General features: G+C 35.9%; 1 protein-coding gene across 1 annotated transcript in view; it reads left to right on the top strand.

Annotated features, from left to right (window-relative positions):
• The first annotated feature begins 14,071 nt into the window (after positions 1 to 14,071).
• LOC149140385 (ureide permease 2-like) overlaps positions 14,072 to 21,927 on the top strand; it is a 199,713-nt gene continuing 191,857 nt past the window's right edge. Inside the window, exon 1 of the mRNA XM_089450594.1 lies at positions 14,072 to 14,522. Coding sequence (XP_089306720.1) covers positions 14,286 to 14,522 — 237 coding nt within the window. The 5' untranslated portion in view covers positions 14,072 to 14,285. The remainder of the gene's footprint in view (positions 14,523 to 21,927) is intronic.

Genomic DNA, 21,927 nt, shown 5'->3' with positions numbered 1-21,927 from the left:
AAAGAGGACTCGACCTCCATTTGAAGACTCATTCGATCAAGCATAAGAAGGATAAAAAGGAGAGCGAAGATCACAAGAAGAGAAATCTCATCCATCAAAGGAAGAAGAACAAAAAGCCGAGTTGTTTTGGGTCTGTTTTAGGGCTAATACCTCCACATGTGCGAAGGAAGGAAGAACCATCTACTGCAGAAAAGGTCGAAGGTCTTACTGCTTTCCAAGAGGTCAAATCAAGGAGGAAAATAAGCAAGATTACAAGCCGAATTATAATAAGAAGTCACACCATCCAAGTGAATAAAAACCAAGGTTCAAAAGTTGGTCAATCACACGTGCTAGGGTTTCTGAAGTAGGGCCGAGAGTTGCAGATCTGATCCAAGGGACTGAAATCTGAAGGATAACCGAGCTAGTGGGAGAAGGAAGAAGTTTGACCATCATTGACTCAAGGAAGAAGGAGTTGAATCAAGAAGGCTTGTGACTTGGTCTTAGATAGGTTGTTGTGTCAAGGGTCTTGGTCTTGGTATTCGTCAATTGAAGTCTCTATAAGAAGAAGAATTCATTTTGGGTTTTCCTCTCAAGTTCGAGAGGTTTTGGCCCTGGTTGATCACCTACATTCTGTGTCTCTTGTCTCCTTATTGTTTATGCTTTGGTAGTTGTTTGATGAATAAGAACACTATAATAATCTAAGCAAATAGAAAAACTTAATCTAAAGAAACGCAAAAGTATTCACAAGCAGTTATCATTACTAAGAGAAATCACCTAATTGTTATGCCCTAGGTTTCTCAACAACAAGTGTGTCCTAATCTTTTTATTCTTTTATATCAATAATTATAAGGTTCAAATCTCTTTTATTATGTATATATATATATATATATATATATATATATATATATATATATATATATATATATATATATATATAATAAAATAAAATAAATAATATATAAAATAGTTATTGATATATAAGTAACATAATGGATTTGAGACTTCTGCGATCTGCATTATGTGTGGTTATATCTTCCGGATCCATCGCATTTTGTTATTTTATGCATCGACGTTTCGAACCATCCTCTGTGGTGCATCATCAGGATTTAGATTTGAATGATGAACCACAGAGGATGGTTCGAAACGTCGATGCATAAAAAAACAAAATGCGATGGATCCAGAAGATATAACCACACATATAAGTAACATTTTAAAAATTACTTATTTATAATCATGTTTTCTATATTTTAATTGATCTTAATATTAAAAGTGTTTTTTTTTTTCCTCGTAAGTTAATATTGTATTGCCTCCAAATATCATACAAAACACATACATCAGATAATCAACATCTTCAAACATATCACTGGGAGGTGGTCTCAATCTGCTCAACGAGAAACCAAATATTTTTTACCACCTACCAATAGAGTAATTTGTTCAAATTTCTAAAAGTTTAAGCAATGCTAACATGACTAAAGTATCCACTATTGTATTGTAATACCAAAAACTGTAGGCTAACATTTAGACTTAAGAATCAAGGAGGTGATAAGAGCCGAATCTGACATTGGAACTAGGTGAAACATGAGGAGGAGGCTCACACTAGAAGTGGAGCTCAATGTATACCAATCTTGCATCAATTCTCTCTAACCATACTCTTTGGTTGTGCTAGACACATTTGACGTCTTCCGAAGTAGCAAAGATATTATATCTTTCTACCTACTTGTCCTTCAAAACCCTCCCCAATGAGGTCTTCATCTGCCAATACAGAGCCATAGCACTAAGATACTTCTTCCTTCTACCACGGGTATGCCCAGGGTCAAGAATCTAGGTAGAAACATCTTCTAGGATCTCTGAGTTCGAGAAAGTTAGTCTGTCACGAGCAACAAATGATTCTAAATAGAAAATTTCATTTTGTGTTTCCGTGGGTATTGTCGCATGATAGGCATCAATGAATTCTTAGGCCTGTTGTTGGGCACAATTATGGCCTTGGCAACTTCAACCTTCCCCACCTCACCTGCATTGCATTCAATGGCATTGCATATCAGGAAAATAAATATTGCACCAGTGGTTTATATCCAGAATACTCAAACCCAAACCAACAAAGAACCAGAGGGTGAGGGATATTGGTTTACCAACAATAAACACGTGGCTATGAGGAACAACCCACAAATAGAAGGGAAACACTGGATGGAGTGGACTATGGTTTTCAACCTAGGAGAAACATCGAAGTGAGAACACAACAAACCCTTCAGGAAAATGAAAGTGCGGGAATAAACCTAGTGACAAATAAAACTCTTCCCAAATTAATACCATTATCCAACAAAAGAGATAACATGAAAATTATTAGAGATACAATAAAGATAAAGAGATACCCAGGTTTTGTAGGCCAAGAGAAATGCTAGTCTCAAAACATGGGAAGTTGTAGAAAAATCCAAGGTGTCAATTGCCTGAGGAATGACTGAGAATTTGTGGCCAACAACCATAAGGAACCTCCCTTTCATTTTTCCTCTCTGAAACCTGAATGCTTCCCCTTCAACTCTGTGAACTCAACTAGATAGACGATGAGCAAAACTACCATATGAGACTTTCCTCCAGATCCCCCTATAGAAAATACCATATAAATCCCCCAATTACGCAATGACCAGGGATTATCTAGTTGCTCTCTACACAATTTTCCTCTCGACCATCGATGCTAAGGTAGGGGGTCTGGTTTTTGTCTCCCTTCATAGCATTGTAACCAAAACACCCTAAATAAACACTGCAACGAGTTGTAAGCCATAATCCTTATCTTCATTACCACTCGCATGCTTATGCATGCATAGGGATGGACACATCACCCCATCATTAACTACTCTCTCCGCAACAGGGTAATGAGCTTGTCTCCCAATCCCACTAATACTCTTGGAGTTCAACCCATCGAGGGATTTTTCAATTCATTTATATAACAAAATTTGTGTAATTATTTTTTACTAATAATGTTCTTTTTATAAATTATTGCGATAATGGTTGTAAAATATAAATTTGCAATAAAAATAATCAAAGTAAGAAATCTTATTCGTAAAGTTATTAAATTTACATAAAAATTTTAAATACATACAAATATATATAAATATAAATAAATATAAGGTTTTAATTTGAATAATTTAGTGAATAATTAGTTTTCCAAGTTGTATGAGTTTGAGTTTCTAGAAACATATTATAATTAATCCATTTATAAAATAAAATAATTATATACAGTATAATAATAATACTTGATTTTTTTATTTTCCAAAAAAAAATCTATATAAAAGGATACTTTCACCCTTCTATTACAAATCTATAACAAATTTATGTATACAAACATAACATACAACAAACTTAAAGTATATAAATATTTAATATTATACCTTTCTTTATTTATATATTAATAATTAAATTCCACAAAATCCAAAATATATATAATTGAAAGTTTAGATTTTAAATGTAAAACGTGTAAATACTAGGATAAACTATTTTACTTTAGTTAACTATAACATTTAAAAGGAATTAACCTTATTTGTGTGGTTGTCTTTTTTGGATAAGTTTAGAATATAAGAGTTTGCTCCCTTCCTTTCAAATTTAAAATCCCAAAAATTTTAATAAAAAATACACTATAAGTATAAGTCTATTTATATTGTAAATTTTGTCTTTATTTATAGGATTTTTGGAGAATTTACATCTCCAAAGACGTTGTGTCTTTTATGGTAATAAAACCTCGGTGCATAGATTTGACCTTAGAATTTATGAATACTTGATAGGGGTGGAAATGATGACACAAGGAAATTAGCTTTTGGAATGTGTGCCAGATGTCTCTCCTTGGCCCATACATGTCAAGGCAATTGTTACTGGAATGAGTGTCACTAACCAACATTTCCTCCTCATAAATGGGCGTGGTCTATGGGAGAATGTTGGAATTTTGCGTCGCAGATCTTACTTGTATCCTTATTTTCCCTTGCAATAATGGGTGTTGTAAACATGGCGATTTTGGCTCTATAAATCATGGGTGGAAGTGATACATGCTCTGAGCTCATTAATGGCTCACTACAACCAGAGAGGAATGTTTTCCTTAACAAGTGTGCCATCATTAGCACTTTCCATTTCTATATACTACTCTGACAAGTGAATGGTATACCCACCCCATGTTATTTCCCTTTGTCCTATCATTATAAATGTCTTGGATCAGCCACAAGGTGGCAAGGGTATGATGTAATCCAGGGTGGTGGAGGAAAGTTTTATTCCCTCTGTCGGTTATTTCTCTATGTCATGCTATGCACTTTGTGTTGTTTGGGTTAGAATCCAACTAGAGGGAAGTCGAGGTATCGCCACCTTGCCGAGGAAATTTGGACTCCTTACCATTACACGTCTATAGGGATTGCTAATCTCGTAAAAGGTCAATGTTCTTTATCCTTTTTTTTCACAACACAACCTCAGGGCTTGTCTTAGAGCTGGTCGTCGTTCTTCCATCCTCGACACTCCAAGGATTTGATTCTCTAGGTATCTCATTCAATTGCCCTGTTTTGGTTTGTAGGGTATGGTATCCTAGGGATTTTTCCATTTAGTTCTAGCAAGGCCGACTACTTATGTGTTTTGATAACGCAATTGGGAAATTTCTGGCTTCTTGGCTTTTGTTTTGGTCTATTTTGTTTGAAGTTTGTGCCTTGCAACAAACTTTCGTCCATAATATTGTTACTATTACAAAAGTATATCATTACTTTGTTTACAGTTTGTGTCTTGGAACAAACTTTCATCTTCGAACAAACCTTTGTCCATTACTCGGGTCATGTTTCTTTTACATACCATTGTTTTCGAACCAGGGTTGCAAGGGTTTATAATTTGCACTCCATTGTATACACAAACCAATTGTTGTGTTTTGGGGATGATATAATATTGTTTTGGTCAAGCTCTCAGAACATTGGGTGTTGTCCAAATTCCCCTCTTCTCAGTCAAATCATTGGTCTATAAGTTAGTTAGTTTAGTGCCATCACTATGTCGTTCATTGTGTCTATGTCGTCCCGATAAAGAATGGCAAGTTGGGGGGGTGTTTTAGGGGTGCCAGTAGTTCTACTTCTCATCAAAGACGTTTATTTGGTTGGAATTCGGTTGCAACCTTGTTTGAATCGATCCCTTTAGAGATTAGAAAAGAAATTTGACATTTAGAATCAAGGGAGTTTGGTGATCAACCTTATTTCTCTGATTCATAGGTGGGCATTCACGATCTCAAATGGATTCCCGATCCTGGGAAATTCAAAAGGAGGAGACTGCATTTCTGACACTCCATTGTAGTACATCAATAGCTGGACACTCTATTTCATTTGGTGCTCTGAGACTAACAAGTAGGCAATTACAAGATTTTTGTAGGTCAGGAGGACATAAAACGTCTCCCTAGGAATGTTCGCTTATGCTTAGATGATATACTCATGCGTTTGCAAAGGGTGGAAAAATATGTGGTTTCAGACTCTGATTCTGACTCATAAAACACCACCGAACCTCTTGTTGTTATCAATGCTCCACCAGTCAATACTTCTCCACCAACCAATTCCTCTCCCCTCTCTCTAGTTATTATATCAGATTGAAGGGTTGCGCTACTTCATAAATGATCACAATGGTTGGAACAAAGTTTTTTTTGGCACCTTTTCTACAATATGTGATGATGTTCAAGAGATATGAGGTTATGGGTGTATCTCTCAAGTGAGCAGATGGCGTCAATGCTCTTCATTTTGGTTCTTCTTTTTTGAACCTTCTGGATAATTGTAAGCGCAACAAAGGGACAACAAAGGCACAATCTTCACACATTTTTTTGTCATCGGTACTTTAAATCTTCTGGATTGGGAGCATGTTTATTATTGCTCATCTTTGTATTAGCTTTGTATGAACAATAGTTAATATGATAATTTTGGATCTTGGGATTTGAACGTTGTCATACTTTTACAGGAATATCTAATTTGTAGACTTACACACCCGATTAATCTTTTTGGACAATCACGATATCAATGTAAAATCCTTTTATTAATAGAAATTTTTGTACTGACTTACGAAAACAACTATTAAAATTTAAAAATATACCTACTCCACTCACTTTGAATTTAAATCTATAATCTTTAAAAAAAAAATTAAGTACTCTTAAATATTAAACCCACATATTCTTATGATTATAAAATATTTTTCTGTTCATTATTTTAAACTATAATATTTGTTAGAAACATCTACTTTGTCATTAATTTATGATGAAGTTTCTTAATTATTAATAGACTATATTATTAATAAATTATATATATTTTTATTAATATTTTTAAAAATACTATATTCATATTAAAATTTTATTTGATTTTTAATAGCAATTTAATATTTTTCTATAAAAATCCTCGGATGCGGGTGTTAGCATGAATGGCAGTGAGGAGCCACATGCCAGACATGTGCCGCCTCGTGATCACTCCGGGAATTTAATGCCTCTTGCCGCCGAGAGTTAATAGATGAGACGCTCTGCAGGGTACTCAATGCGGCGTAAGGTGAAATGGAGAGTCTGCAGAGAGCAATTAAGGAGAACAAGCTTCGAGAGAATGTCAGGAGATTTAAGGAGGATGAAGGAATGTTGCGGTTCCATGATCAGAGCAAAAAGCTCGCAGTTCAGGTCTCTGTGGGTAATCGTCTCTTTAAGGCTTCAGATCTTGCTAGTCTTGCCGGCATTCAAGACGCCAAAGGAAATCTCAAGCTTGTATTTTCAGAGGGCTGTTGTTTATGTTCTGCTGAGATCGGTTCCGGAACAGTTGGGAGAGGGCGTAATTTTGTTGGGGGGCAACTCAAGACGGAAAAGCCCTCATTCGCTGCTCTGCCACAAGCCGCCGACATTTCTGCAATCATGGTTCGACCCAGGGAAAGGATGCTCAGCAGAAGGGGTTCTGTTCGTGGAGGTTCCTCACGCCGCCCTGCTGCGGAATCCCACCACCACTGCTGCTGTTGTTACTGCCATAGAAGGGCAGGGGCCACTCCTATACAGGCTAGTCAATTCATGGATGCCGGCAATCCCAATGCTGGACAACACCCTCTTCCAGCATTCGGCTCTGCCATCTTCACTCTTGGCAGCTCGAGGGACAATTCACGCATTAATGCACACATATCGGTTCTTTTCACTGAGGATCCTCTGGAAGATGAAGACGGTTCGGGCAGTAGGGAGGAACACCCAGGAGAGCAACCGGAAATTGTCAAGGAAGCGCCAGCGAAGGAACCTGAGCAGACTCCCATCCGACCTCAGGAGCAGGAGGCGTCGACCTCCAAGCAGAACCCCATGGAAATGTGGGAAGGCATTCCAGAAGGCCACGGGTGGTGCAGAATTATTGAGGAAAAGCCTGAGGAATAGCTTCCAATGGCACACTTTGTCATCCATTTCTCTTGTTCAGGTCTGGTTTAGGTCTTTCGTCTCTGTCTGTGTATGGTATAGGTTATATATCTCTGTCTGTGTCCCTCTAGTTCATGTTTATGTCCATGTTTGCTCTGGTTTGGTCAGTAGGACTCGCAAGGGAGCTGTTATAGGTCTTCTGATGCCCCTGCGAGGGATGAATTTTGCTCTGAAGCCCCTGCGCGGGATGTTTTGGTATGGTCTGAAAACAATGTTGTGTTGTGTCACGATGGAAATGCTGCCCCTGCGAGGGCGAATACTGAATGCGAAATGCCAACCCAAAGCTCAACAGTCGGCCTTGGGCAACCTGTCTCTTTGAATGTAATGTTTACCTGTATATAATATAATAGAATATAATAGATTTACCGAGAAAAAAAAAAATATTTTTCTATAAAAATATTAAATTCATAAGATATAATTTATTAAAATGATAATTTTCGTAGTTTAGTTTATAAATCTTATGAAGCTTCTTAGTTATTAATAAATTTTATATGCATTATTATATACTTATTAAAATGATCATTTTAGTACCCCGATCGAGGTGAAGAAAAGGAATCATTGCGGAGATACGATGGCAGGCAGGACGTGGAAGCGCAAGCCACCTCCTAATGTAATCATCCTCAGTTATGCAGAGCCGACATGCAGGGGTGGTCGAATTCCGAGGAGTGGAGGAGAAGGAATAATGGCGAGAGCAGGGGAAAATGATGGCGATGTATGGGCGGTGGAGTGTAGGATAGGGATCGGTAAATACTTAAGAGCTGGCGAAGGCAGAGCAAAGGTTAACCAGAGGTGTAGAAAAGTGGTGAAGGCAGAGAATACTATCCAAAGAAAACCGGGAAACTGACACAGGAAAGGGCAGGAGACAATGGCGGAGAGAAGGAGGGTAGGAGATAACATAGAAGAGGAAGGGAGACAGATAGGCCAAGACAAGGACAAGCAGGGAATTCAAAATGGTAAAGAGCAAGATAAGCGAAGAGCTGAGGTGCGAGGAAGGCCCCACGAGGCCAAAAATCAGATGTCAACCAAAGGAAGAGTGGTGAAGATTAACAAGCCGGAGGAGGATCAGTCGGATGAAGAAGAAACTCGAGGAGAAGGAGATAAGGAGGCTGGTAGGGAAGAGCATAAGGGGAAGTCGACGGTTGAGGTTGGTCAGGGCAGCCGGAGCATTAACAGAGGAAGACCCCCCCGTAGAAGCAAAGGCAGGAGTCGCAGGGGCCGGGGGAGAGGGTGGCAAACTGACACTTACGAAGCAGAGGTGCTTCCGTCCAACTGACAGAAACGAGGACGAAGAACGACTGAGTAGATGGCTCAGGATGCGGAAAAGGCGTATAGCGAAGGGACGCATGAGGATATTAGAAGAATTATACAGAAGTTGGAGAATAATGTATTACAGGAACCCTCAGACCCAGAAATGGAGGACTGGAGCAGTCTTTTACCGGACCCAGGAAACACAAGGGGTCGTTTATCCCTGTATAAACAAGCCCTGCATGTCTATTGGGTATTGAAACGGTTAATTACAAAAGCCATGGAATAGGTAGCAGAGGAGATCACTGAAATGGCTCAAGGAATCCCAAACCTGAAAAGGGAGATGAAGAATCTACAGCTCACTATTCAGATGCAGGACACCAGGTTAGAGGAAATTCGAACTATGCTGAAAAAGATCACTAATGGGCAGCGCGAGGAGGAGATAAAGACAGAATTTATGGTAGACTGAATCTTTCTGTTTTGTTTTCTTTTGGTCCTTCTGTCAGAAACTAGAAGAATAAGTTTTTTGGAATGTTTATGAATTGTTATAGCAGGCAGGTTTATAGAGCTGAATGTAGATAGAGTAAGATACAAGTTGTAGACTCTGTGGTTTTTTGTATATTTGCTTTGGGTTGTCATTTTCAGACTGCAGGTGATCAACAGACCTGGTTTCCCTTCGGGGCGGGTTGAGATCACCTTATGAATGTACATATTTTTCTTAGTTGCATATAATAGAAAAGATCCTACAGTAGCTTACAAAAAAAAATGATCATTTTAGTAGTATTTTTGTTGTTGTTTTGTTTAGCTTATATTTTTATGAAGTTTTTAAATTATTAATAAATTTTATATGTATTATTATATGTGTATTAATAAAATAATATATTGATGAATTCAAGTTTTTTTTATTCATATTATATTAAGGAGAGTCTTTTCTATAGAAATCATATAGGAGAAAATTTTGTCGACGCGTTTCGAACCAATGTTTCTGGTCAAAGGCTCATCATCTAGTCAGACGCGTTTCAAACCAGCGTGTTTCTGGTCAAAGGCTCATCATCTAGTCAAAGGCTTCTTGCCAAAGGAGAAATCTATGGAAAACATCATGACAAAAATCAAGAAAATATCTCATCCAAAGCATATTTTCATGTCTTAAGAGACTTCAACATTGTATGCTAATAAGGGGTATAAATTGAAAATAGATGAATTAAAGATTAGTGACCAGATCAAGGTCTCATTAAAACATAATTTCGTGTCTTAAGAGACTTCAACTGAAGTAGAAATGTATGCTAAGTACTTTATGTATTGTAAATTATGTATTTTGTTGGGGTAGTTTTGTAAGGTATTCACCTATAAAACCTCTCTTTTTGTTGTTTATATATATTCTCCTTTATTTCTATTAGAAAAGAAAAACAATTAGAAAATTTTGATGAATTAGTTCTATAATAACTAAAATATTTACTATAAGCTAGACACATAATTATATAATACAAATACTCTTTCCAATATATATAAAGATATGAAGCCCCAAAGGTTAGCTCAGTTGGTCAAAATCAGTGCCTCGCCATCGGGAGGTCATAGGGTCAAATCTCCCTGAAGCCCTTGGGGTCAAGCCTTGCGCTAGATTCCCTTGGGGGTTGATCAGCCCAGATTTTTCCATGGACGTAGCGCCACCCGTTGACCAGAGTGTCCATGAACCACAACCTAAAAATATATACATAAAGATATGGTTGGGAAATGATTATTATCTTTACTATTATTATTTAAATTAAATTCAAATAAATAATCTAATAAGATTTGTTATAATAATTTTGAAAATTATTATTATTGAATCTTGTTATTAAATTTGAATTATTCTTCAATAATTATTTAACATTTTATATTTTAAAATCATTTTAATATAATTAAATAAAAAATATATAATTTTAAATTATTTAAATTTAAATATTTTTTCTTAATTTTTAAAATATGTTATAAAATTATTTGTTTTATTAAAATAAATGCTTATAAAAAGAAAAAGAGAATAGATCATTACTCAATATCCCAAAAAAATAAAATAAAAATGTATTAAAAATTTGTACTTTTAAAAAAAGAGAATAAATCATTACTCATAATCCACCAAAAAAATAAATAAATATATATATATTTTTAATTTTAAAATATGTTATAAAAATTTATTTTATTAAAATATTATGCTCTATAAAAAGAAAAACAGAGTCGGTCATTACTCAATATCCGCGAGCATATCGTAAAAATGGACTTTTACTCTTATATATTAAAGTACAGACTATTACAACTTGGTTAATTTGTATTACAATATAATAAGAATCGATTAAAATATTATAAGTAATTTAGATATATAATTGGTAAAAGCACTTACCAATTGCATTGAGATATCAATATATATATTGAGGTATGAATATATATATGTATAGATATAATTTAAAGAGGAGATTTAATTTTTTTTGTATTATTATTATGATGATTTAATTGTTATATGATCAATATAGATCTATTTTAAACATTGATTTAATATGAGTTGAGAGGGATCTTTTTTTTTTTTCAGCACGAAAAAAGCTGTATAGGTATTTTGTATTAATAAAAAAAAACAGAAACATGTACGTCATTTTAGTTATCTAATTTCTTCATATGTAAATTTTTTTATGAGCCGATATTATTTAAATGTTTTGTATAGTTATTTAATTTTATTTTTTTAGATTTTTCATAATTTTTATTTTGATGGACATGAGAAAATTTTCAATTCAATTTTGATGACGGATGGACAACTTTACAAATCATACTAGACTGTAAAATGAGCCTTTTAGCTCAATAATTTAATTGTGCGTGTTCTCTAACTTAAGATGTTAAAGATATAATGTCTTGCTTAATATTTTGATTTAATTAAAATAAAATATAAAATAAAAACATAAAAAATAATAATTATAATTATAATTATAATGATATTTATAATTATAATTATATTTAATAATTAAATTTAAATTCATCTTAATTTTTGCTCTACCAAATATCAAAAGAGATTAAAAATTCTTGAGATGCAAACTTCTCTTAAAGTGAAAAGAGATTTGATTCTTCTTAGAGTTTGGTAGATCGAGAGTTAAATGGATTTAAACTGATTTTAAAGTAATGAATAAGCTAAATACTAAATTGATATATAAGACATTTTCTTCTATTTAAAAGTTTTATTTTTTATTTTTATTCTCGTCGGTCAAAAAACTTATATTATATTTGAAAATACAAGATACAAAATTATTTTCAAAGGCTCTCCCAACTCCACTCCGACCGGATTTGTTAGCTAGGAGCGCTGAAAAATAGTGCAAAAGATTTTTCCAGTGAACCTTTATTTCTGAAGGGCTAGACAACCATACATGCCAAAAGAGATACAAAATAAGAAGAAATCACGTGGACGACATATCAGGGTGGTGGTTGAGGAGGACGCATAGGTTGAGCTACCATTGGGCCATGTCACTCATGCATATGGAAATTGATGTGTTCCATTATGGCCTCAAGTACATGCAAGCGGTCATTAATTCGTCGTTGGATCATGCACATGTTCATCAGTTGCTCCAGAATCTTTGTCTAGCTATACTTAATATCGTTCATACATGCCACTAACTCATTACGGTCCTCATATTTATGCTCTCTAAGAATATCTAGGTTGGCTTGGATTCCCCTCAATTGTTCAGTTATCGATTGTAAGGTGACCGGAAGGTCCACATGACCCGGAGCACAACTTAGGTCCTGGGAAAGTTCACCCTTGCTCAAATAGTCTTTCTCGGTAGACAAACTTTCTTTGTCGGCTCAAGCCGCAACCTGTCTGTGTCAGTCGCCACCTCTGTGGGGTCATCCCCTTTGTCGGGGCATACCTGCATACAAAACTATAACCCAACCCTGGACCACAATTCGATCACCAACTCCCTCAATGACACCCACTAAAGGAACCCAGAACAAACACCGATAGACCAAACTAGGTGAAAGAGAAACAAACCCCAGTGCTCGGCAAACTCTACATAGTTCAGGGGTGGCAAAATTCTTGGACGAACTCAGACAGTGCTTGATCCAGGTGGATATTGGTGGCCACCCACCTATTTCATCTAGACCTCCAGTCGGTTTCATTTGTTTCCTTGATTATAATAGAATTTACTATTTTTAGCAGGGCCTGAACTTTCGGCACTGTTTTGACCCCCTAAACGATGTTTTTTGAGGTCTGCAGCAGACTCGTGCCTAAGTTAGGCACAACTACGACACATGCCTACGACAAATCTTGTAGTACTCAGAGAGATCTTTCCAACAAGGTATCATACACACCAAACATAGATCATATGACCAAGTTACGACCCCAAGAATTTGGTTGCCCAACTAACCCCAATGAGGCTCACAAACTCTTGGTGTTCCATCTCATGGAGTTAGGGTTTTGGTTGTTTAAGGTTTTCTCTTATTGTTCAATAATAAAAAATCCCTTAAGCCTTATTGTAACATAGTTCATAGGCAAGTAGCCGCCACATGTCTTTTCAGAGATAATCATTAAGAAGAGTCTTTCCACTAGAAATTATATAGGAGAAAATTTTGCCAACACTTTTCAAACCACACTAGCTGGTCGTTAGCAAAATTTTCTCCTATATAATTTCTATCAAAAAAACTCTTCTTAATGATATATTAATGTTAAAATTTATTTATTTTTTAATAATATTTTTATAAAAATATTAAATTCATAAAATGTAAAACACTAAAATGATCATTTTATTTGTAAATTTTATCTCATGTAATAATATATTTAATAAAAGAATATAACATTGTCTTATAATTTAGTTTTAGAAATGTTATTATACATATGTAATTTTTTTTGATAGTATAATAGATGAAATAGTTTTTTAGGTTGAAATGGGACAATATAAATTTTTATTAATTATAATTTATTATTATTTAAAATACATTTTAATATATATATATATATAAATTCAACACTCAAATTTTTTAAGTACATAATCTAAACAAATTAAACCACTTAAATTTATAATTTTTAAAAATCTCAATTTTTTTTTGCGAAATTCACCCGGAAAAAAAATGGAAAATAAACCATCTCATGCATTAATAAAATCAAAATTTATATTATTAATTAACCTAGACATCTTTAACATTAACTTTTCGGCACATGCTTTAATGTCAACTTTTTCTCAGCGTTATCTTGCTGTAAAATCCATGGATTCTACATTCTCTAATCCCATTATTAGGATCTCACAGTAACATGCCAGACTGGGCTTCCATTCCCGGTAAGTTTGACGCGTACAGACAAAGAATCTCTCTCATCTGAATCCACGACGAGGATTCCGGAGATTCCAAAACGTTTGATTTAAGGAAAATAAAATAAAAACAAATATCAGTCATCACACATGCACAAATTGATATATTCATATTTTGTCTGAAAGTTTAATTCAACAGTCGGCGGGAGTTGAACTTAGAACCTCAGCGATGCATTTGCATTATTGACTTTGAACGAGGTCAGCTTTTAGGCTGCCTGTCATGGCGGGCCTCTTATGTGAAATAATCTGAGATTTAGTTCGAGATCGGTTTTCATCGGTTTTCATCGGTGTTCAGAGAAAATAGTGAATTTTCCCTTGTTGGTGCCTCTGTATTTTGAGCCATGCATGTGGTGGAGAACAAGGGAGGAGCCATAGCTCTGATGCTAGGTGCCCTTTGCTTCTTGGGAACATGGCCTGCTGTGATGACCTTATTGGAGAGGCGGGGGCGTCTTCCACAGCACACTTATCTTGATTACTCCATCACTAATTTACTGGCAGCTGTTATCATTGCCTTAACATTGGGTCAGATTGGCAGCAGTACACCTGAGACGCCCAACTTTTTCACTCAGCTTGGCCAGGTAAGCCTTCTTGGATCTGCTACATTCCATGTTACAGAAAAATCTGTTCTTCTAAGAATTCTTGTGTTATGTCTATTTATCCATTTGGGCATGAATCCAAGTGAGCTCTGTTCCTGATTGCTCAACATTTTTTTTGGACCCTTTAAAGCAAATCTGGTCAACTTGAAATGGATCTGATTGAATTGAACTGAACCAATTGAGCTGGTTAAGTTCTGTTTTTTTGGGATTCTTTAAAGTAAATTCAATGAACTTGAAATGAATTTCATTGAATTCAATTGAACCAATTGAGGCGGTTAAACTAATTTTAGGTGTTTAATTTAATTTGATTATAGATTTTTGGAATATTTCGGAATATAATATAGACAAGATTGAAGTCAATTATTTGACTTAATTATTATTTATTATTAATCAAATTCTAGAATATTCTTGAAACTTGTAATTAAAAAAAAAAACTAAAAACTTTAACTAACCACATTCTCCACCTTCTCTTCTTGGTTTCGGAAATGTGCATGATCTACTTACAGATTTTCAATCATTCCCATCTATCTTTCTACAATTCTCCACATTCTCTTCTTGGTTTCGGAAATGTGCATGATCTACTTACAGATTTTCAATCATTCCCATCTATCTTTTTACAATTTCAAATTCACTGTAAACACAGACCCTCCAATTCCAATTGGTTTTGGAAATGTGCATGATCTACTTACAGATTTTGAATCATCCCCATCTATCTTCTTACAATTTCAAATTCACTGGAAACACAGACCCTCCAATTGGTTTTGGAAATGTGCATGATCTACTTACAGATTTTCAATCATCCCCATCTATCTTTTTACAATTTCAAATTCACTGGAAACACAGACCCTCCAATTGCGCAACATATTGGGATTTACTTAAAGGAACTTCTAAGATAGCCCATATTCAAAGGAAACAGTAAATTGAACATATTTATAGTGCTGACCTTTATCTAGTAATGCATATGTACAATCTCATCCTGTATCCCCAATCCTCAATCCCTGGTTGATCACAGAGGGATTGATCACAGAGGTTGAACTTCCATTGTCTACTCCTAAATCACACTACTAACAACTAAAAGGAACTGATAACTGGATACAATTCGATCTGTCTGAGAATATCATTCAATAATCTACTCTTTGCCATCTAGCAAACTAATTGGCCTACAGGGACACCACACAGAGCACATGCATGATATCAACTCTGAGATTTACTCAGTTGTCACTCTTTAACAAGTTGTGTCAAATCTGTTGGATGGTTAAGGCTCAGTGTAATTAATACATATTTTGGCATAGTTAGTAGACAATACAATTTTGGGCGAGAGTACTCCATGTTCACATAAATTCTTTTACTAATCTAACCTCTATAAGTAGCAGAATTGGTCTTCAGACCTGAGTGCTTGCAAAGCAGTTAAGAGGTTTACGGTTCAATACTCACCAGGGGTTATAGTGAACAGACCCTTCGGTTATGGCAGTTCCTATTTCCAACCCTATAGCAATATAAATGCTATCTGACATGTGAGCGGAATAGCCATCGCCCTCTGAGTGACAGCACGTGGAGAGAGGGGGCGAGCGTGGAGAGGGCACTCCATGGCTATTCCACTCGCATGTCAGATAGCATTTAGCGGAATAGCCATCGCCCTCTGAGTGACAGCACGTGGAAAGAGAGGGCGAGCGTGGAGAGGGCACTCCATGACTATTCCGCTCGCATGTCAGATAGCATTTATATTGCTATAAGATCGGCGGAATAGCCATCGCCCTCTGAGTGACAGCACGTGGAGAGAGAGGGCGAGCGTGGAGAGGGCACTCCATGGCTATTCCGCTCGCATGCCAGATAGTATTTAGCGGAATAGCCATCACCCTCTGAGTGACAGCACGTGGAAAGAGAGGACGAGCGTAGAGAGGGCACTCCATGACTATTCCGCTCGCATGTCAGATAGCATTTACATTGCTATAAGATTGGAAATAGGAGTCGCCTTCGGTTATTCCCAGACGATGTCCCATCAATAAGTTCCACATGATCAGCTCAGTTTCTCTGTCACTGTTACCGAACCTCTCACTTTCCCAAGTTGTCCGGCTGATCCAAATGTGATCCAGATGTCCCATCAATAGGTTCCACATGATCAGCTCAGTTTCTCTATCACTGTTACCGAACCTCTCACTTTCCCCAAGTTGTCCTGCTGATCCAAACTTTGGTTCAAATTTTGGGAAATATTGGGAATTGTCACTGTTACCGAACCTCTCACTTTCCCCATTAGTGCATTGATGATCCGAGGAATTTCCCTAAGTTGTCCTGCTGATCCAAACTTTGGTTCAAATATTGGGAATTTGCAGTTGAATAGCTCAAATCAGTGAATAAACACACGTATATGATCAACCAACAAATCCATCGGGGAAAAGAAGGAAATCGACAATGAAATTTTAAATTGCATCTCGTTGACATTTTTTTTTTTTCAGAGGAAAAAATCAGAATGGATTATATTAAGATGATATAAAAAGCATCATTTACAGATGTCTCGGAGGACATTTTTCAGATAGAGAGGATACTGGTTACATGTAGAAGTCCGCCTGAAAGGGGACAGGGGGAGAAATACCCTGTTTTGCGGCAGGGTCATCGTAGATCTTTCAGAGAAGTAACGGCAGGAATAAAAACTTATATATAATCAGATATACAGAGATATCTGATAGCTGTAAGAGAACAGCACATTCGATACCCTGCAGATATACAAACTTCAAGATAAGATCGATTCCATATCAAGCATTTCACCATGTTCGATCGCCACATCTGTAGAGACGGAAAGGGATTTTCAAAATCGACAAAAACAATTCAGCACATTCGATTTCCTTTTTCAGAGGAAAATATCAGAAGAAAACAGGCAGAGAGGATGCCTTCGGAAAAAAACTGCCAGAAGAAGAGGAACTAATCCGATGAGGGCATGGAGTCCGAAATAGACATCAAAATGGAATGCAGGGGCTGGCAAGAATTCTGAAAGATACGGTTGTTCCTCCATTTCCAGATGAACCAGCAAGTGAGGATAAAAAGAGCACGCCAGGAGGGACGCTGAGAGCTCCACCAGAAGAAGCCATCCAGAATAGAAGGAAAGAACCGGTGAGAGAAACCATAAGTGAGAGAGAGCTCACACCAGATTGAATCTTAAATCTGAAATTTTCAGCTAAACAGAGCAATCAACCGAAGGAATCTAATTGTTCATCCAATCCTTGAGTTGTGTGGCCGAATACTCCACCTTGGCCTGCACGTTTGAAAGAGAGACTACAGCAAGCCTCCTCGAGGCTGCAATAGTTCCAATTTGGAATTGACTTCTCAATGTGTTTGGTGGAGAGCATCAAATGATGATTTTAAAATCACATAATAATAATTAATTATTATTAAAGAATAATATCAATCACTTTTTACCCTATTTTAACCCTGTTTTTCAGAACAGCCATTCTTTTGTAAAAAGTTCAATACAATTCTATGATTCATCCTGCATTTCTTATCATTACAATTCTATGATTCATCCTGCATTTCTTATCATTGAAAATAAGTTTTCCCATAATACATAATCATTTCTTTTATTCACAATATATATAATTTTTTCCTTTTTTCCAATTTAATTAATGTATATATGTACTTAACTTTTTATTTATTTATTTAGTGTGGTATTAAGTTTAAATTTAATAAAAAAATAAAAATAAAAATAATCATATAAAAATAAAATAATAATAACAATAAAAAAAGTCTATGGTATGACCTATGATGTTCATGTGGGATGTAGCTTATTTAAAGGGGAATTCAAACTAGTCTAGATACATCTTAACTCTTGATCTACCAAAAGCCGAGAGAGATCAAATCTCCATATCAAGAGATTTGATAATATAATATACAATTAAATATATATAATACTATAATAATTAAAAATATGTGTTTATTTTTAAGAAAATATAGATTGAAAGTGATAAAATATGTATGTACATATAAATTTTAACAATCAAATTTTTAACCCCCGATGGGTGTGAGCGATCAACAGATCAAGTGGCCTCAGGGTCTCCCCCATTTAACAAGTGACAAACATGTTCTCAACCATAATTAGTATTAATCGACGTTGTGTTCGGACAATGAAGCCTCCTAAGGCGTTGGGTATACTTGTTATTCTCCTCATGCGAATTTGGAATGGTTCTGTGAATTGGGACATGAATAGAGGGAATAGGGAGACAAGACTCTGCGGTGGCTTCCAAGAGGGCTCGTTTTGGGAGCTGAACAGGCAGCGAGAACTTGAGGAAGGTTTGAATGTTGGTGTTTCATTACCGAGCAGCTCTTAGGCATTCATTTGGGATCCAGGCACACGATCTTCCTCCACTGGAGGTCTCCTTCTTTGGCTAGGATTTACAACTTCCAGTGATGACTTCTGCAAGCATTGCCAGCCCCTGTACTGTGATATGCTCACTGGCATTCAAGTACTCCTTATATCTAGCTTGTGGTTTCAACATGGGCCATTTGTGTCTGTGGTGATAGAAATCTAGTTTCCTTCGTGGGGGTTGTCGTGCTTTGGGTACTAGGCTCTCCTATTACAGTTCGTCTTGTGGTGTTCCAGTGTCATAGAGTTGCTCTCAATCCCCTCCAGGTTATGTTTTTTGTCCCGTCACTTGCGGCCTTGGGGTGGTAAAGTCTTTGTTTCCCTTAGGTTCATTCCCATATTGTTGCTAACTGTCCAGTGGTGTTTTCATTCCAACCTCGCCCTGGAATTGTTAAATTGTGTATGTAGTCTTTGTGTTCGGGGAAAGTCTATTATGAGTTCAGCCTATTGCAGGGCAGTGCCTATCTGGGAGCACTAGTTGGGGTGGGAAATTGTATTAAATCCAAAAGGCCTTTACGCTGCTTGGAAGCATTGATCCGACTTATAAAGGAACACAATAGAATACATATACAAACATAAACATAGAGATGCATCAGAAATAAAACTTCATTTCATTAAATATCAAAGAACTGAAATATGCTTACATACATAATGGAAATAAACTAGCTCGGGCGATGGTAGCTTATCTCTGAGAAGAGATGTGGTCGCTACATGCCTATGAACTATGTTACAATGAGGCTTAAGGGTCTTTTTATTATTGAACAATAAGGGAAAACATTAAACAACCAAAACCCTAACTCCATGAGATGGAACACCAAGAGTTTGTGGGTCTCGTTGGGGTTAGTTGGGCAACCAACTTCTCGAGGTCGTAACTTGGTCATATGATCTCTGTTTGGCGCGTGCGATACCTCGTTGGAAAGATATCTCTGAGTACTACAAGATTTACTATAGGCGCATGTTGTAGTCATGCCTATTAAGGCACATGTTTGCTGCAGACCTCAAAAAATGTCGTTTAGGGGGTCAAAACAGCGTTGGAAGTTCAGGACCTGCTAAAAATAGTGAATGTTGTTATAATCAAGGAAACAGATGAAACCGACTGTAGGTCTAGATGGAATAGGCGGGTGGCCACCAATATCCACTTGGATCAAGCACTGTCTGAGTTTGTCCAAGAATTTTTCTACCCCTGAACTGTGCAGGGTTTGCTCAGCACTGGGGTTTGTTTCTATTTCACCTAGTTTGGTCTATCGGTGTTTGTTCCGGGTTCCTTTGGTGGGTGTCATTGAGGGAGTTGGTGATCGAGTTGTGGTCCAGGGTTGGGTTATAGTTTTGTATGCAGGTATGCCCCGACAAAGGGGATGACCCCGCAAAAGTGGCAACCAACACAGGTAGGCTGCGACTTGAGCCGACAGAGAAAGTTTGTCTACCAAGGAAGACTATATGAGCATGGAGAGAGAGGGTGAAGTTGCCCAGGACCTGGGCTGCGGTCCGAGTCATGTGGACCTTTCGGCCACCTTACAATCGGTAACTGAACAATTGAGGGGAATCCAAGCCAACCTAGATATTCTTAGAGAGCATAAATATGAGGACCAGAATGAGTTAGTGGCATATATGAACGATATTAAGTATAGTCAGACAAATATTCTGGAGCAACTGACGAATTTGCGCATGATCCAACGACGAATTAATGACCGCTTGCATGAACTTGAGGCCATAATGGAACACATTGATTTCCATATGCATGAGTGACATGGCCTAATGGTAGCTCCACCTATGTGTCCTCCTCAACCACCACCCTGATAATGTGAAGTCCACATGATTTCTTCTTTTTTTTTTGTTCTTTTTTTTTTCTTTTGGCATGTATGACTCTCTAGCCCTTCGGAAATAAAGATTCATTGGAAAAATCTTATGCACTATATTTCAGCTCTCGTAGTGAACAAATCCGGTTAGAGTGAAACTGGGAGCGCTCTTGAAAATAATTTTGTAACTTGTATTTTGCTGATAATATAACATAATTTTTTTGACCGATCAAAATAAAAATAAAAAATCAATTTTTTAAATAGAAGAAAGTGTCTTATATATCAATTTAGTATTTAGCTTATTCATTACTTTAAAATCAGTGTAAATCTATTTAATTCTGGATCTACCAAACTTTAAAAAAATCAAATTTTTTTTTACTTTAAAAAAATTGCATTTCAAAAAAATTTAATCTCTTCTAATGTTTAATAAAAACAAAAATTAAGATAAATTTAAATTTAAATATTAAATATAATTATAATTATAATTTTATATTTTATATTTATATTTATATTTTTAATGTAATTTAATTTTAGTTAAATCAAAATATTAAACCCGGCATTACAATTTTAACATTTTCAATCGGAGAACACGCACAATTAAATTATCATATGGCGATTAAATTATCATAATAAAAAAAAAGCATAAAATAATTAAATCTCCGCCTTAAATAATATATGTATACACACGAGTGAATGTTGTAACGGTCCGGGTGCATGGTTTACATGCCTCCGGTCGGTATCGAGTCCTGAGGCCTGCGCGGCAGCATATTTGGGCCATGGCCAGTGTATATACTATGTACAGATTGTAATATGACAATATATATAGCTTCTTCAGCGAGCTCCGCTCTCCGAAAAAAAACTTTCATAACTCAATGCAAGCTTTTACCAATTATATATCTAAATTTCTTATTATATTTTAATTGATTCTTATTATATTTTAATACAAATTAACAAAGTAGTAATGTCTGTACTTTAGTATATAAGAGTAAAAGACCATTTCTGCGATATGCTCGTGGATATTGAGTTATGACCTGCTCTTTAATAAAACAAATAATTAATAACATATTTTAAAATTAAAAAAAAAATATCTGAATTTAAAATATATATGTTTTTTTTGTGGATATTGAGTAATGACCCATTCTATATATATTTTTTGAGTAATGACTTATTTTCCTTTTCTTTTTATAAAGTATAAATTTTTAATAAAACAATTTTTTTTTTGGGTAAAGCATAAATTTTT

Source organism: Pinus tabuliformis, chromosome X, assembly GCF_031772625.1.
Source record: "Pinus tabuliformis cultivar Carrire ecotype Pingquan chromosome X, CPIR1, whole genome shotgun sequence".
NCBI classification, from domain to species: domain Eukaryota; kingdom Viridiplantae; phylum Streptophyta; class Pinopsida; order Pinales; family Pinaceae; genus Pinus; species Pinus tabuliformis.
The sequence above is the reverse complement of the archived record's forward strand: the minus strand, read 5'-3'. Positions and strand labels throughout refer to the sequence as shown.